Source organism: Opisthocomus hoazin, chromosome 7, assembly GCF_030867145.1.
Source record: "Opisthocomus hoazin isolate bOpiHoa1 chromosome 7, bOpiHoa1.hap1, whole genome shotgun sequence".
In the NCBI taxonomy this organism is placed as follows: Eukaryota; Metazoa; Chordata; class Aves; order Opisthocomiformes; family Opisthocomidae; genus Opisthocomus; species Opisthocomus hoazin.
The window spans coordinates 33,739,128-33,757,544 of NC_134420.1; the positions used below are offsets into that span (position 1 = coordinate 33,739,128).

The 18,417-nt window shown below is 45.2% G+C and overlaps 1 protein-coding gene across 5 annotated transcripts in view; it reads left to right on the plus strand.

Annotated features, from left to right (window-relative positions):
* The window catches only part of DPF3 (double PHD fingers 3), a 191,656-nt gene that overhangs the window by 161,876 nt on the left and 11,363 nt on the right, over positions 1–18,417 (plus strand). For 4 of the 5 annotated variants that reach the window (XM_075426127.1, XM_075426129.1, XM_075426128.1 and 1 more), the window contains one exon: positions 206–6,685. In XM_075426127.1, the coding sequence (XP_075282242.1) occupies positions 206–276 (71 nt within the window). In that variant the 3' untranslated portion in view covers positions 277–6,685. Of the gene's footprint in view, positions 1–205; positions 6,686–18,417 lie in introns of those variants that run through there. The other variant, XR_012764520.1, reaches the window with a different exon arrangement.

Below are 18,417 nucleotides of genomic sequence, written 5' to 3' on the forward strand. Positions count from 1 at the left end.
GTGGCAATGCACACCCCAGTTGCGTGGCAACTTGTGTAGAGACCCTACATACACACAACACCAAGGGCAGCAGAGCCTGCTTCAGAAAAATGCGGGCAATTCCAATGTTAGGAATATTTGATATCCTATTCAAGCCAATCTTGACATAAACTCTGAGTGCCTGGATTTGATGTCATGCTTATAAGAAGGATTTCTTCATTTGCAGGGAGCTGGAGTTGTCATTTGTGCCGGCAGCTGCTCAGAGAGAGAGCATCAGCTTTCGGCTTCCAGGCCTGAGGAGCTCCAGCAGGCAAGAAACACTTTGCTCCTGATGTTGCCATACCAGCACACAATTCCCATCCAGAACACAAAGACACAACCCACATCAAAACGAATGGACACTCAAATACAGGAAGAGGTACCTGTGGTATTCACTGTCACTAATGCCATACCTCCTGGGCTCTACTAGAAGGATCGTGTACTTTCCTGAGGCTCCAGATGAAATCTCTTCACTGCTGTGCATGGTTGCTTCTTGCCATTATAGGCTCGCATGCATTATTGAAGGGGGAGGGTTGCTATATCGACATGGAGAAGTCAATTTTGTGTGGCCTTGTGCTTTCTGTTTAGTCTTCTTTTTAAAGAAGAAGTAGTAACATATGTCCCAAGGAATTATTGGTGAGTACTTTGACTGGGAACAGCACCAGTCATTTCTCTTCACAGGCTTGACTGGAAACCTCTTTACTGCAACCACTCTGTATTCGTAGGGTGGCTTTGAGAATTGCATTAGTTCAATACTTCCCAGGACATGAACAATGTGTTGTCACTGACAGAAGCACTGATCAAAAATTTTTGGGGTGACACTTCCTCTCTTGGATGAAATGCTTTGATCTGGCAGATCTTTAGAAATGTGGTTTTAGTGTCTCTGAAGGAAGCACAGTACCAGTATGTACATACACAGATGCTTAGAAAAGCCTACAGTCTTTGGCACTTCAGGATATTCAGGCACAACGTCCCACTGCAGTACCAGCGTACAGTCCAGACTCATCAGTTTATCTTTGTTCAGAAAATTGTGAATGGTTATCTATGTAACTGACTTGCTGTTTAGCTCAGAAAATTGAACAAAAGAAAAATATCATCTTAAGTTGATCATAGAAAGTAAAATTATCAGTTTTCTGAGCAATCTAAAGTAAGCTGCAAAAGGGAACAACTTTGGCTTAGGGTCTAATGAAGAACTTTTGATTAATTTTTTGAAATTTCTAAACTAAAATGTTCTGTTCTGCAACTTAAAGTTGCATTTTATTCCAGGATTTGCCTAATCTGGACTTCCAGCATTTCCAAAGTGTTACTGTTTTTTTTATAAGTAATTATCAAGATATAGCTGAATTTTCAAATAATTTTGCCTTCATTCTCTACAACCGCATTTTTGGGAAAAATGATTATTTGTCAGAAAACCTTCCCCAGCTCTGAAGAAGGGAATAATTTACTGAACCTGATACGGAAAGAAAGATTTTCATAATGATTTTAAAATTTAAATAGAAGTAGTTGTACTTTATTTAAACAAACTTCTACATGTGAAATGAAGAAGCATTAAGCAAGAGCATGAATTGACAGAATATTATTACAGCTGAAACTCTGAATAATTTAAGACGTCACTAGGAGGACAAGTGAGTACATTAAAGAATTCCTACCAGATACATCTCTAAGGCTAAAAAGCTGGAACTCCTCGAACTGCCAAATAGCCCAGAATGACCATTTTCTTGGGTATGATGTGTGTTAATTTCTATGCATAGATGTAAGTGGGTTTATAATGTAAATTTATGAGAGTCCCAAGCAGCATGTGACTGAGGTTGCTTGTGCAAGTGCGTAAGGACACTGAAGATTATATTTGGTGTATTTATATTGGTTGAAACTTTTCTGCAAAACTAAATGTCCCCAAACACTTGAAAGGACATTGTGAAAGGGTATCATTGAGCTAATTTTCCTTCCTTCTCCTGCTAATTACACTTAGTTAGAATGAGCTATACTGACCCAATGCACTTTCCCTCATTATTTAGATGGTTTCTTCACCTTTCGCATTTTGTTCTGCTTGCACGTCAAAAGTAGCTGTGTTAGCTGCTGAATTCTCCCACATACTATCGCAGCCTCTTCTCAAGCTGCAGAAGGATTTTTTTAACCTGTGAGAAAAAGTTTTAGAAAGTATGTATCCTAGTTGTATTGGACCAAATCTGTCCTGGAGTAGCTGCACTGGCTACCTGTGGAATTCATTCAATACCAATTCCATGTGACGGCCTCTCAGACGAGCTGAGAGTACGAAGGTATTCAAGCATCAGGTGCGGAGAGGGTAAAGTGGGAGCCCATGGACCTGCCTTAGGTGTCTGGCACCTGCTGGGACAAAGCTCTAGAAAAAATGCAACATGAAGCATCTTCCTCCCAATCTGGAACTGTCCTGGCCCTGGGGAGCATTTGGGGGCTGCCGCTCATCCGCGTGAGTGTTTGCACTCATCTGCTGGTGTGGTCGAACCCTGCTGACCTGGTGCTTTGGGACCATCGCAGGGTTCAGGCGGATACAAAGTCCTGCTGCTGCTGTGGCCAGGAGCACAAGTATACGTTCACCAGAGACAGCGCTGGGCTCTCTCACAGAAAGCGAACGTTTTGGCAAGAGGGACTGGAGCTGAGAAGCGTGCGCGCTGTTGGGAAGTTTTATAGTGGTGCTGGCAGTGGGGGCAGCAAAGTTGTGTTAGCGTTCAGGCTGGTGCTCAGCTACCAGGTCTGCTGGGAGCTCCGTCATAAAAATGCCCTTCGCCTTCCAGTTTCCTGGTATTTGCATTGACCTTGGGAGAGGAGTAGGACAGTGTCTGCATTATCAAATGGAGAGGAAAATGAATGTAGTTTTAGCCTGTGTGTTAAGCAGACAGTGGTGGCTCATCACGTAAGTCTCAGGTAGCCCTGTTGGTGGGACCAGCTGGTGTGGAAAGTCAGTGCTCTCCATCCCTGTGACAGAGACATTGCTAAATGAGCTGTGCTCTGCATGCACACCTGCTTTTCTGTTTTGTGGTTTTGATCCATAGCGCTGACTGTTTTCTCCTTCCACAACCATTCTGCAGTGAACAGTGACTTTCATGGCTGGAAATATTCCTCAGTGGCCTTGCTGAACTTTCATGACTAATGAGCTATGATGGAAGGAGAGATTGCTAGATCTTCAATGGCAGAATGTGGTTTGCCGTTTGAGGTCAGTGTAATAGGGTACTTACCTGCAGTGGTCGGGCTGCATTTCATCTCTCCAGCTTTGTGCTGTGTTGCTGTGTAGCCAGGCAGCTCCAGGTAACACTGGCAGCAGACGAGATGCAAGCTCTCCCATGCTTAGATCTTCCTCCAGCTGCAGTCTCCATTCTTCAGTAGCTCGGTCTAAGATAAGGGGCTGGGACGGGTCTCTCAGTGATGTTTTTTGCATGCATTCAGAGCTATACATCTTGGTGCACTTTAGAAATATTAATCGATCCACCAAGCGAACAATGCTGTACGTGCTTTACCAAGATGTGGAGAGCTTGTGGCACAGCCATGGGGGTGAGGAAGAGGGGTTTAGAAACTCTGATACCTGATTCCCTGTCACCTGGTACCCCCCTGGGGACAGCCTTCCTGCATGACCGCTGGGATGAACGACTTGGGCGACAGCATTTGCTGTCAGGCAAACCTTGAAACCTCTTGTAACAGTGATTTGGTCTGGGCAGCAAACAGTGCAAAGACTCTGGCTCTGTGTGCTTCCCTTGCTCTTGCTACGGCAGGACGCGCAAGCTTGTTGGCAGCCCCTGAGGTGATCAGAGTGGCGTATTTCAAAACACTTCTGTGTAGGCAAGGCAAGAAATATCTTAGCACAAATCAGGGTACACTGCTATGGGAGATGGTAGATCCTGCATCCCTTGAAGTCTTCAAATCAAGAATGAGCAGCTTCCCAGAAGATATATTTTAATTAAATTCAATTTTAGTTAATCACAGGAGTGTCTGGCTGAAAAAGGCTTGGGTTATAGCGGAAGTCAGGCTGGATGATGTAATTGTGCTTCCTGTCCTTATTATAAAAACAGATGTTTACTGTGGGAGAGGATGTATTTAAATACAAGCTGTGTCTGCAATAATGGCCTTAAAGTATGCTAGTTAAACATATTCATGTGATCCTTCTCATTTTTAACCAGTTTTAGATAGCCTGAAAAAGGTCAGTTGTAGAAAATTGCCTTTATTGATGCAGTAAAATGAGTGTTACCTCCTTCACGCCCACGATGGCAGCTACACTGCTGTTAGCTACCTCAGGCTGTTCCAGAGATTGGACAATTCAGGCTATGTTGCGTGAAACCCTGGCTTGGTTCTGGCTTTCCCTCCATCCCATTTGTGTGCTGTATTGCCCAGTTTCCTACCCCATGGTGGGAAGACCGGCTGGGGAGAGGAGCTGCTCCAGTGGTAACCTCAGCAACCAGGTGGGTGGAGAAATGGCTACAAAAAGGGGGTACATCCAAGTCCTACCGCTGAGGAGGCGAGCTCGTGTTGCTGTCTCAGCATCTTCCCTGTAGCTCAGAAAAGGCAATACCTTTAAGAAGCATGAGATGGGTCCCATTCTGTTTCCAAACTGTGCTTCCATAGATGTGACTTTGGACTGAGTTTACAGCATTTCCCTCAATGTACCTTAGGCCAGTTCTTGAGCTATGAAAGCCACCGTTTAATGTGGTCTTTTGAAGCCAACGTTGCTCTAAATAACTTTGAAATAATTATTTCTCAGCTTTTTTTAAAAGGAGCTTAGTAAATTCTGCCCCAAAGGAAGACTCTTCTGCACCATGCAGTGTTATGGGGCTGTTGCATGTTCTTTACACCTACAGCATGTGTTTTGACAGGGGTCATCTGGGAGGTGAGGAGTGGATGGGGGTAGAAAGGAATATTAATTAAGCTTGTCACTGCCAGAGGGATATTGTGCGCTGTGTGCGAGGAAATTCCAGGTAGAGCTGGGCATGATTTTTCTGCATGGAATAAATTTATTTTTAAAAAATATGCTTTTGAGAGAACTACAATTATTCACATATTCAGGCAAAAACTTTCATACAAAAAGTATGGGGGGAGTATCGGAAGACTTGAAAATGCTTATTTCAATCTTTTTAGAATGAAACATATCAATATTTGATTTTCAAAGTTAATTTAATTACAAAATTTAAAAATTAGATAGCCTTCATTTCACATAAAACATTTAATGTGGGGTTCAAAAGTATTTCAGGTCTATCTGAATTGAAATTTTCCAAATTTTCTGATTTAGTGTCATATCCATCACTATGTATCTGATGAATTCAGTTCCAGCATATCAAGAAATTGCATTAGAGAAAACTTTACAGTATCTACTCAAAAGAAAGTTAGCAGCTATGGAGGAATAGGAATCTTTAATGTGATGCAACTGGCTCATCTGAAAGTAAATTAAGATAAATAAAAGGGAGAAAAATGTAATCTTGAATGCTAGGAGTACTTTCTTAGAGTGAGACGCTGGTTGATCTTGCTTGTCTGTCTATCTATCTAATCACTTGGCAATGCCAACAGTTAGTCTCTAAAACTGTCTTTCAGAGCAGAAGGAGAAAATGCTTTATGTTTTCCCGAGATATTAAAAAAATGGACAAAGCAAAAAAGGCTATACTGGGAAAAAATTGACACCAGTCTAAGGAAGGCAGAAAATGCAAATCTTTTGGAGGAGATGATTAAAGACGGATTGTCTTGGTGATTTTGTTATTGGAGGCTGCAGGTTGGACAAGAGGAGGTCCTCACCTGAAATTTTAACAGTCAACCAGATCTATAGTTTCTGAAAATAAATTCTGTCGAGAGGAGCAGGCGTACAGGTCAGACTGTGACTTGGTCACCATCACAGAAATGTAGTGGGACGACTCTCATGACTGGAGTGCTTCAGTGGATGGCTATAAGCTCTTCAGAAGGGATAGGCAAGGAAGGAGAGGCAGTGGGGTGGCTCTGTGTGTTAGGGAGTGTTTCGACTGTATAGAGCTCAATGACTATGATGATAAGGTCGAGTGCTTATGGGTAAAGACGAGGGGCAGGGCCAACAAGGCAGACATCCTTCTGAGAGTCTGTTATAGACCACCCAACCAAGATGAAGAGGTAGATGAAGCATTCTACAAGCAGCTGGCAGAAGTCTCACATGCTCGCCCTTGTTCTCATGGGGGAGTTTAACTTACCAGATGTCTGCTGGAAGTAAAACACAGCAGAGAGGAAACAGTCTGGGAAGTTCCTGCAGTATGTGGAAGATAATTTCCTGACACAGCTGGTAAGTAAGCCTGCCAGGGGAGGTGCCTCACTTGACCTGCTGTTTACTAACAGAGAACGACTGGTGGGAGATGTGGTGGTTGGAAGCCGTCTTGGGCTAAGTGACCATGAAATGATAGAGTTCTTGATTCTTGGTGAAGTAAAGGGGGGGGGGCAGTAAAACCACCACCATGGACTTCTGGAGGGCAGACTTTGGCTTGTTGGAGGCTGGTAACTAGTGGCGTCCCCCAGGGGTCAGTACTGGGCCCAGCCTTGTTCAACTTCTTCATCAACGACCTGGATGAAGAGTTAGAATGTACCCTCAGCAAGTTTGCTGATGACACCAAACTGGGAGGAGTGGTAAATACACCAGAAGGCTGTGCTGCCATTCAGCGTGACCTGGACAGGCTGGAGAGTTGGGCAGAGAGGAACCTGATGAGGTTCAACAAAGGCAAATGCAGGGTCCTGCACCTGGGGAGGAACAACCCCATGCATCAGTACAGGCTTGGGGTGGACCTGCTGGAGAGCAGCTCTGTGGAGAGGGATCTGGGTGTCCTGGTGGACGACAGGTTGACCATGAGCCAGCAGTGTGCCCTGGCTGCCAAGAAAGCCAATGGAATCCTGGGGTGCATCAAGAAGAGTGTGGCCAGCAGGACGAGGGAGGTTCTCCTTCCCCTCTACACTGCCCTAGTGAGTCCTCATCTGGAGTACTGTGTCCAGTTCTGGGCTCCCCACTTCAAGAAAGATGAAGAGCTACTGGAGAGTCCAGCAGAGGGCTACAAGGATGGTGAGGGGACTGGAACATCTCTCCTACGAGGAGAGGCTGAGGGAGCTGGGCTTGTTCAGCCTGAAGAAGAGAAGGCTGCGAGGGGACCTTACATATGCTTACAAATATCTGAAGGGTGGGTGTCAGGAGGATGGGGCTAAGCTCTTTTCAGTAGTGCCCAGCGACAGGACAAGGGGCAATGGGCACAAACTGAAGCACAGGAAGTTCCGTATGAACGTGAGGAAGAATTTCTTCCCTCTGAGGGTGACAGAGCACTGGAACAGGCTGCTCAGGGAGGTTGTGGAGTCTCCTTCTCTGGAGATATTCAAGACCTGCCTGGATGAGGTCCTGTGCAGCCTGCTGTAGGTGACTCTGCTTCGGCAGGGGGGTTGGACCAGATGACCCACAGAGGTCCCTTCCAACACCTACCATTCTGTGATTCTGTGATTCTGTGATTCTGTGATTCTGTGATTCTGTTTGGTATCTGGTTGAGAGAGTCCCTGGGAGAGGGTTCTGAAGGGCAAAGGGGTCCAGGAAGGCTGGACATTCTTCAAGGAGGAAGTCTTAAAGGCACAGGAGCATGCTGTCCCCATGTACCACAAGACGAACTGCTGGGGAAGACAACAGGCCTGGCTGAACAGGGAGCTTTTGCTGGGACTCAGGAGAAAAAGGAGAGTTTACCACTTTTGGAAGCAGGAGCAGGTGACTCAAGAAGAGTACAGGGATCTCATTAGGTTGAGTAGAGAGAAAATTAGAAAGGCAAAAGCCCATTTAGAACTCAGTCTGGCCACTGTTGTAAGGGATAACAAAAAATGTTTTTACAAATACATTAACAACAAAAAGAGGGCCAAGGAGAATCTCCATCCTTTATTGGATGCAGGGGAGAACATTGCCTCCAAGCATAAGGAAAAGGCTGAGGTACTTAATGCCTTCTTTGCCTCAGTCTTTAATAGTCAGACCTGTTATTCCCACTGTATTCAGCCCCCAGAGCTGGAAGACAGGGATGGAGAGCAGAATAAACCTCCCATAATCCAGGAGGAAACAGTTAACATCCTGCTATGCCACCTGGACACTCACAAGTCCATGGGGCTGGATGGGATCCACCTGAGAGTACTGAGGGAACTGGGGGAGGAGCTGGCCAAACCACTCTCCATCATTTATCAGCAGTCCTGGCTGACAGGGGAAGTCCAAGACAACTGGAGGCTTGCCAATGTGATGCCTATCTACAAGAAGGACTGGAAGGAGGATCCAGGGAGCTACAGGCCTGTCAGCCTGACCTCAGTGCCAAGGAACATTATGGAGTGGTTCATCCTGAGTGCGCTCGCCAGGCATGTGAAGGACAACCAGGGGATCAGGCCCAGCCAGCATGGGTTCATGAAAGGCAGGTCCTGCTTGACCAACCTGATCTCCTTCTGTGACCATGTGACCCACCTAGTGGATGAGGGAAAGGTTGCGGATGTTGTCTACCTAGACTTTAGTAAGGCCTTTGACACTGTTTCCCACAGTATCCTCCTGGAGAAACTGGCTGCTCAGGGTTTGGATGGGTGTACACTTTGCTGGGTAAAAAACTGTCTGGATGGCTGAGCCCGGAGAGTTGTGGTCAATGGAGTTAAATCCAGCTGGCGGCCAGTCACGACTGGTGCTCCCCAGGGCTCAGTTTTGGGTCCTGTCTTGTTCAACATCTTTATCAATGATCTGGATGAGAGGACTGAGTGCTCCCTCAGTAAGTTTGCAGATGACACCAAGCTGGGTGGGAGTGTCGATCTGCTTGAGGGTAGGAAGGCTCTGCAGAGGGATCTGGACAGGCTGGATCCATGGGTTGATGCCAGCTGTATGAGGTTCAGCAAGGCCAAATGCTGGGTCCTGCACTTCAGTCACAACAACCCCATGCAACACTACAGGCTTGGGGAAGAGTGGCTGGAAAGCTGCCCGGTGGAAAAGGACCTGGGGGTGCTGATTGACAGCCGGCTGAACATGAGCCAGCAGTGTGCCCAGATGGCCAAGAAGGCCACCGGCATCGTGTCTTGTATCAGGAATAGTGTGGCCAGCAGGAGTAGGGAGGTGATCGTGCCCTGTACTCGGCACTGGTGAGGCTGCACCTTGAGTACTGCATTCAGTTTTGGGCCCCTCAGTACAAGTACATTGAGGTGCTGGAGTTTGTCCAGAGAAGGGCAAAGAGGCTGGTGAGGGGTCTAGAGAACAAGTCTAATGAGGAGCAGCTGAGGGAACTGGGGTTGTTTAGTCTGGAGAAGAGGAGGCTGAGGGGGAACCTTATTGCGCTCTACAACTACCTGAAAGGACACTGTAGTGAGGCAGGTGTTCGTCTCCCGGGTAACTAGCGACAGGGGAAGTTTAGATTGCATATTAGGGAAAATTTCTTTACTGAAAGAGTTGTGAAGCATTGGAATGGGCTGCCAAGGGAAGTGGTGGGGTCACCATCCCTGGAGATATGGCACTTCAGAACATGTTTTAGAAGGCCTGGCAGTAATGGGTTGACAGTTGGGCTTGATGACCTTAGAAGTCTTTTCCAACCTTAATGATTCTATGATATACTACATGACAGGACAAGGGACATCTGCGTTTGTTTTCTTTGGGCAGCCAGGCAGGGTGACCACCACTGCTGGGGCTGGAGTAGAGGGGTGTTGTCCCTCTCGTGCCCTGCCCACCACAACAAGAAGTGTGCAAGAACCGAGTGCTGCCATTGACTACAGTGCTGCAGAGCCAGGCTGTGGCAGAGCAAGCAGAGCCAGCTCTCCTGTGCTGTTCCTTATGCCATTTATTTCTGCCAGCCATGGTCCCGTGATGCTGCCTGGGGAGATGGGAGCAGGTGACAAGCCAGGAGCTGGATGCCGAAGGTCTGAGACCCTGAAGAGGAAATGAAATGTTTTAGTTACTGAAGTTGTGCTTCTCCTCTGGTCAAAGAGGGCAGGAGCAGGGACTGGCAGGCAGCCAAATCCATCTTCTGTAGTAATAAAATTACTAACAACAACCTCCAGCCCCAGCAGTAGTTAAATGGCTTTTCAGGGCAGGCACCAAACCCGGTCTGGTTTACATAAGGTAAACTTAGTTTTGCTGGAGGGGAAGCGAGAGGACGGAGGGTCTCTGGTCCGAAGGGGATTGATTTATAGGCGCAGCTGCCCAGCATGCTCCCCGTCACAATACCATAGCAGTGCAGGCTCAGGCAGCCTCCTCTCTGCCAGTGAAGGTGCCATCGGCCGGGGCCGGAGCATCAGGTCCCTGCTCCTGGGCTGCCTTTTGCTGGCACCATCCCAGCTCTGTCCCCTGCGGTGCCAGCCGGGCGCAGGCTCTCACCGCGCTGCAGATGAGGGCAAGAGCGACCAGGCTGCTGGGCAGTGCCCCCGGCCCTTAGGGGACAGCGGCTCTCCCAAAGGAGCCAGGCTGCAAGATGTGAGAGCACAGTCTGGCTGTCCCAATGGCCAAGTCCCAGAGCAGGGCTGGGGAGAGGTGTGTTACTGTCCTGTCTCTCCAGCCGCACCTCTACCGGGTTTAGCGAGTCCCACCACTGCTGTGCAGCTGGGGGCTGCGGGGAGAGGTAAACAACAGCAATTGGTTCTGGGGGACAGAAGGGGTTTTAGGGTTTAGCCTCTTATTGCATAAATGCCGGTGAGAATGCCAGGCATTTTGCAGCTGGGGAATCAAACCAATAGCTTATTAACATTTGGTGTGTGTTTCTGCTACATTGGATGAAAATATAAATTATTATTTCAGTATTCACCCGTGCATTGAGAATGTATGTTGTTGCTGCTGTTTTGAAATGAGGAAACTACTATTTCTAGCTCAGCTTATCACCCCTTGTATGCATGAAGTTAACAATTAAGCACTTCATACCCCCAAAACCGCTGATTTTTCAGGTATTGATATTTTCTTTCAGACTCCTGTCAGCCTAGTTATCTGTCTGATTGAGTTCATTGCAACAAACTATCGGTTTCACCTCCACGATGACTCAGGAAATGTTTCCTCTCGCCCCGCTTTTCAGAAGCCAAGGAGAGAGAAGCACAGGTTTTATTCTTCATACTCTGAAAGACTGGTAAAGAATGACAAGTCCATTTCATGTTCATCTCCTTTCCGTGTCTTGAGTGATTGAATTGGTTGGCTGGGAGAGCGCTTCTTTTTGTAGCAGTCTGAAGCATCTTTGCTAACATGTATCACCTGTGCATGAGGTATCACAGCCCGGAGTTTTGTCCCCTTGGATAGGAGTCTTTCTACTGTTGCCATATAAGATCTTGAAACTGCTAATTCTTATCAAGAAGCCATGTGCCTACAGTCCTGAAAATCAAGTGAAGTATTTCCCTTAGATTCCTCGAGATTTTCTGCCTGGAAGGCCAAACCCCCTGCTCCCCATGAACTCTACGGGAGCATAGATGTTTCCAGCCCAGACATCTGCTGCTGCTGGACTCAGGACTGCATTTTGATGTCCACTACGCACTGTCAGTGCAAACTTTGCCAGCGACATTAAAAGGGAAATATCTGCTGAAAATCAAAGGACGAGGCATGAATGTTATGCCTAATGTGCTCTTCCTTCATAGCTCTCCTAGGAGTATAACACGAGATGTGCCCCTACATCCTTTTGGGAAATCTACAGCAAGTGTATGAGGAATTTCCAAGTGTCCTCTCCATTGAGCTTCATTACAGAATATCCTTCGTTGTTCATTCTCATTTTTTTCTTCTCTTACAATATATTCCTGGATTTCAGAGACAGTGTATGCCGAAGGTGATTTGAAGCATCTAGAGCAATTAGGAAATAGAGAGAGGTCCAAACCAAACCGTCAGCTTTTATCTCCTCCTTGGAAGCATTCAACAAACCCTTGATCATTGCATGGAATCAAACTCATGTGCTGACTTAATCCCAGCCCACCACTAAGGTCACACAGTAGGTCATATAGACTCTTTTGTAGTCATAAATATGTTCTTCAAAAATGCAGGGAGAAATATTTGCTCTTTACCTTGATGGTTTTCCACTTTTGGTGCTGCAGCAAAGATCAACAGTCCTGCTGTTTGCTCTAACTTTCTTCCAGCACCACAGCCTGGGTCAGAAGTGATGGGGACAGGCCTGAGAATAATTTATTGCATTGAATTGCAGATGTAAAGAGAGGCTCAAGAGCATTCAAGTAAATTGTCATCTGTGCTAGACAATCAGATCTCCTAAGAACCAGAAGTCTGTGTACATGTTAAGTTATTGCTTCATGTTTCCTTCATCTGCCATTTCAGACTGAGTGTACCAATGGTATACACGTGTTTTTTTGCTAGAAGTGGTTGCAAAGAAAAACACCAACAACTAAAATTGGGGGTGGGGAAGACTGGGTTAGGATCTTTGCTGTTGATCCTTTATTTAACTTTGGGACAACACTGACCCCATTATTCAAAAGGGGAGTAGAAGGAAGATAAATCTGTGACATCATAGTGGATCTGTCAGATAAAAACTGTGATGTCATCAACTTATAACTGCACTTTTAAAATGCACAAGTAATGATCCCAACATAGTGACAATACCATTTATACAGTGATAGAGCCTTACTGTGTGATGCTGTAGTATTGAATTTTAATTACAAGGAGACTTTAAGCTATATATACAAGTAAATATGTATTTGTGTATCATATTAATATTATTTACTATAAATATTGCTCACCTACCAGGAATAGATCTATAGTCCTATAATAAGTGTTACGCACCTTGAAGGAGAAGAAGGAGAAGGGAGAAAATCGTATTTGTTTTGCAAAGTGTGTCAGCATTCTAACAAAATAAGGCAAAACATTATCCCTTACAGCTTAATCTCAGTCTTATCTGGAGCATGATTTATTGACACATGAAAGAGTACCAATACTCTAAAAGACAGGCCAGATATGAGGAAAGGCTGAGAAAGTTGGGGCTGTTCAGCCTGGAGAAGCGAAGCTTCCGGGGAGACCTTACAGCAGCCTTCCAGTACCTGAAGGGGCCTACAAGAGAGCTGGAGAGGGGCTTTTTACAAGGGCATGTAGTAATAGGACAAGGGGTAATGGCTTTAAATTGAAAGAGGGTAGGTTTAGATTAGATATAAGGAAGGAATTCTTTACTATGAGGGCAGTGAGGCACTGGCACAGGTTGCCCAGAGAAGCTGTGGCTGCCCCCTCCCTGGCAGTGTTCAAGACCAGGTTGGATGGGGCTCTGAGCAACCTGGTCTAGTGGAAGGTGTTCCTGCCCATAGTAGGGGGGATTGGAACTAGGTGATCTATAAGGTCTCTTCCAGCCCAAACCATTCTATGATTCTATGACTCTGATTCTCAGCTGCTCTCAATCAATATTCCGCCTTTGACTTTAAGCCAAGAGGTTGGCCTGGTGTCTTAAAGAGGCCCAGCCTAAGTAATCTTAGACTTTAGCCTTTGTTAAAAGATGTGTGCTGCTTAATACTTGAGCACAACCAACATGTGTAAGAAAATAGGTTATTTCTGTCCCAGATTAACCTGGTCTGTTTACACTTGGTTCTGGTTCAGCCTGGTTCTGGTGGTGCCATGTCACAGACGCTGAAGGAAAGTGAGAAACCTCAACAAAAGATAGAGATGGAGCAACCAGCAGCCAGGGCAAATTCCTCTCTAACTCTGTGGAGTTTGGACTTGATTCATCAGTTTTCAGTGTATTGCCTTTTGGTTTTCTTGTAAACAACCCCTTACTGCTATATCAGGAAACAGTGGACAGCAGTGCATGATTTTCCTCTTCTGTGTCAGACCTCACTTCACTCAGCTCTAACCTCCCCCCTTTTACCCATTTCTAATCTGTTCTAGTCTTCTTGATCTCTCTGCCTCCTCACATGGAAATCTTTTCCAGCCCCTATCATTTTTAGCATCTGTCCCTGGAGTCAGTCCTCTTCAGCATCATTTGCTCTGAGACAGGCTGAAGTGAAAGTTTGCATGACCAGGTTTACCGAGTGGTGCTTAAACCTTCTAAGCTTTACTTCTCACCCAGCGGTATGTCCTGATAGTGTCCTTGCTTTTTAGGCACCCCGTGAGCAGGCCCATTGTCACCTCTGGGATATTTTTTCTTTGTGGTTACAGCTCATCCTGAAGGAACCAGTTTTACAGCCAGTGAAGCCACGCAGCCTTGCTGCCAACACACACTCACCCTCCTCTCCCCAGTGCTCCAGCTGGGGAGGTGGTCAGGCTGCTGGCGCACGAGATCACATCCAGCACGGCTACTCCCTGGAAGCCAAAGTGTTGCTTAGTAACCCACTCATGGAAGTACCAGAAGCATTTTTCAATCTGTCATGTTGGCAAAAAACACTGGCTTCTTGATTTAGAGGCATTCTGCTGTGCATAGCAGGGCTGTGCTCCATTACCTTGCATCCAGTGCTATCTGCAAGGGAGGAAACAACCTCCCAGTTAATGGAGGGGCTGGGGAGGGATGAGGCACAGGAAATATTTGCCCAGGATTGCATGTGAAGCCTTTAGTTGGTTCTTCTGGCATCCAGTCCTCATCTTAACTCCCTTCCCATGGGAGATATTCCCCCCTTATGAAAGTGCACTCCTGGGTCCTATAGCAATTGGCCAAACAGGACCCTGCAGCACCTTCATCTATTATGAGACATTGCTGCAATAAAACATGGTGTGTCATACAGAAACTGGATGAGGTATTGCAATATTTATGTTGTAAGCCTCAGTGTCATGGACAATTGCTACAAAATAATGTATGTCTTTTTTTAATGCAGTGGAGTCACAGCAGCTTCACAAGAGCACACAGAACACAGACCATCTGGGATTACACGATTTCCTCAGTTACTTTCAAATTATTCTGTTACAGAGAGTTAAATGAAAAACATCCTTTCATTTTAAAATAGACTGTAAAGGCTTTTAGGTTACTTCCCTTCCCCTTTTAATAATAATTCAATTTGGGAGCAAAACATCCAAGAACTGTGTTCTGACTTCAGAGGCTTGCTCCTTTATTTGGCACTGGTTTATCCTTTAAAAAGGCTTCAAAATGTAACATGAGGGCTTTTTTTTGGAGTACCTTATTGATTCTGCTATCAAATCTCCTCAGTTTGGAAGTGAAAAGGAATTTTAAACAATGTCTGTCTTTGAGCTCTGGGGTCCAGCTGGGCTCTTCCCATCCTACTTCTTGTCATCAAAAAGAGCAGAGCCATAGTCTGTGTCCAGCCATGGTATCACCCATTTCTGTGGCTTGCCTCTTGTTGTCAGATTGTGTCCTGGAAGCCCTCTGCAAAAAAAATGAAGGGGTTTCATAAGGGTCATGGAAAGTCCAGAGTGATTTGAAGACATGGTTGTTAGACAGGTGTTCCTGAGATGCAATTTTGGTCTTCAGAGAGTGTCTTACCTGGGACGATGCTCAATGCCGTGGTGATGAAATCAGCAAGATTTGTTTCTTGTGCAAAGCTCTTTCACTGCAAGGTCAGTGACACACAACAATTGTGGGTAAAACTTGACTCAGCATAAAGATGAAAAAGCATTCCACAATACGAGACGCTCCTGACTTGATTTCTTTCTGAGGAAGTGAGTACATTCCTGTGGTCCTTCCTAGTCTAACAGATAAATTTGGATATGGGATAAAGAGTCTTTCAATTTTATTGCATGTAGTCACATTTTTATTGCACAAAGTTTAAGAAACACAGAAAGCTATCAAAAAATGTTCCTGATGGCTGGTGTGTGGCCAGCATAAAAGCAATTGATGACCCACTGTGGGTCCAAGTGCAGAAGTGTCTACACTACACAAATACTCAGAATGAACTGGCTTCTCTAGGGGGCAGGGAAAATTTTTGGCAGGGGAGCCAAAGACTGTGCAGGCCTGATCTACATTTTAATCCTTAGAACTGGCTGTGCCAGCTCAGGACTGATGGTAATCTTGCCCTTGTGATGCTTTGCTCTGTGGAAAGAGGATTCAGAGAAGCACTAAGGGTACAATGCATCATTTGTTTTAAAAGTAGCAGGGTATCTATTTGCAGTCTTCTAATACGTTGACCTCGAAGTTTGTTCGTAATTAAATAGTCTTGTCTTACCAGTTAGCCATTGAAGCAAAAGAACTGTCGTTATAAAGAGAGTGGGCTAGGGAAGAGCAGGTGGGTGTGGTAACTTCTAGGCAATACTGCGAAAGAATATCCATTCACAGGGGAAGAGCAACTCTTCTTCACGTGTTCTGCAAATTCTGCACATTCTGCATGATAAAATTATTTAGGTGAGTGAGATTTTAGAGCAACCAAGTTAGCTACAAAGCAGGGGATATTCTACTAACCTTAATTCTTCTTGTTTAGTTTTTGAGGTTTCTATCTGCTCATATACTCATAGCCTTCTTATCGACATTGGGGATTCACTAGATTATCTCTGTGTCACCTAACTGGGATCTGCCTGCTGTTATGGAAACAACAAAATGTGGTTGGAACATGGCTGTAAATACCCCTACCTATACATGATATATGTGTATGTTGAGTGACTGCATCGTAGCGGCTTTTGTAATGCAATAACTGTGGTGTCAAGATGATGTTGTTGGAGAAAACTAGGAATACTTAACACGAATAGAGAATCAAAGTAACTGAAAAGGAGATACAGCTGAAGTTTTCTTACTCTGAGCCACCACCATGTTTTCTACTATATATGAACTTCTGTATCCTCTACATAGCCTATTTGCAGCAGAAGAGAACTTGACTTTTGTGTCTTTACTCTGAGCTGGAGCCATTGGTGTTCAGTCTTTTCACAATGTGCTGATTAATTGAAAAGCTAACCTTGTCATGGGTTTGCCAACTTCTGCACCTTCCCACCAAGATAATCTAATGTCAGTCAGTGAATAGCCTGGAGGAGTTTTGGGGGCTGCTGACTGATGCATGACATTGAAGTGTTGGTCTTCAGGGCAATAGTGATAAGGAGGTTTTGTATGGATGCTTGTGAGAAAAGCCCGGCATTGTCAGATGGAACCAATTGTCCTGGTAGTTGTATGTTAAGTATAGAGGCTAGCCAGAAGGACTGAGTGAGGGGAAAAAACAAAGGACTCCTGCCTGAAGAATACCCCAGATATCACTCTTACTTCAGAGGAAAAACCCTTCTGTGACTGATCATGCGGTGGCAAGTAGGTGGGCTCACAAGGCTGGGGAGACACGTCACCATAGCATGTTTGTTACCATGTCTTCGATTATGTAAATGTACCAGAATAGGAGAAAAATGCCTGTTATTTCTTTCAAATTCCTTTCCAGCTATGTACGCTACCTCCAGGTTGCCTGTTGCTACACCCTGTGAGGTCTCGTTTGAGTTTACACTATGCTGCTTGGTATTCATTTACTTTTGGTGGCCGCAGACTAAGGTCATAGGTTTGGGAACCAGTACATAATTGTAAGGACAGCTTCTTGTGTTCTTTTTTTTTTTCCCTTTCCCTCCTTTGTAAAGTGTGAATCTTTCTTTTGAACTCTGAAGTGACTGTATCGTTACAATGTGTGTATGTAGAGATTTGTTTTGACATGACTTGTGTGGAGGACCTTTGCTCTTCTTATCTCACACTCAGTTTTATTAAGTGCTTGATAGCTTTGCCAGCCTTGTGTGGGGGAGGAGAGGTGGTGGGGTAGGTTTTTATGCTTCAAAACTTGGTGGGTTTTGAGGGAAATTTGCCCAGCTTTACCTAGAGAGGTATGAGAATCCAGGGCGCTCCCGACTGTTCTTCAGTTGTCCTGACCTGATTTCTTCCAGGAGAAAGAGATCAGTCTTGAAACCCTCAGAAAAGTATATTGCTTAATGCTATAAGACAGCACTGACCAATAAGGCCCATCAGTTTGTCATGCATGGAAACTTGCATGATATTTCTCCCCTGTCTGAAGGCGTCTATCTGAGCACAGAGTAAATCACACCCTTTGCTCATGACAACTGACATTGCTCTGTGGACGCTAACGGAGCTACCGCAGCGTGCACCAGCCAAGGATCAGCCCTTCTGTGTTTTGGTGGTTAGTAAACCCACGAGTGAAATCCTACAGGGGTTTGAGAGAAGAGGGCAATGTGTGTTGGAAACCTCTCAACTTTGGAGGATTTCTTTGGTATTCATACACATTTGCAAGAACATATTCCAAGCATCTTGTACTGTTATTAGTAACTTGTACTGTAGTTTGTTAGCAGTGTTGACTACCTACGTAGCTAATATTCTGTTGCAACTTAGAAAAAGTGTAAACAATTGCAGAAAACAGGAATTCAGAACTTGTATGTACTTTTTTTTTATATATATTAAAGCACTTCAATTAAAAGTACAAGGAAAAATGCTCCTGTAGCCTTTGTTGTATATCCAAACAAATGCGTGGAAAGAGAAGTGAGTGCTCTCTTCCTGAGAGCGTCCCTGTTTGCTTTGGTATTAACAAAAGAGACGGTCAAACTCTGGGGAAGGACTCTGGATGTTAAAGTTTATTCAGCAAATAGAAGATGTCAAC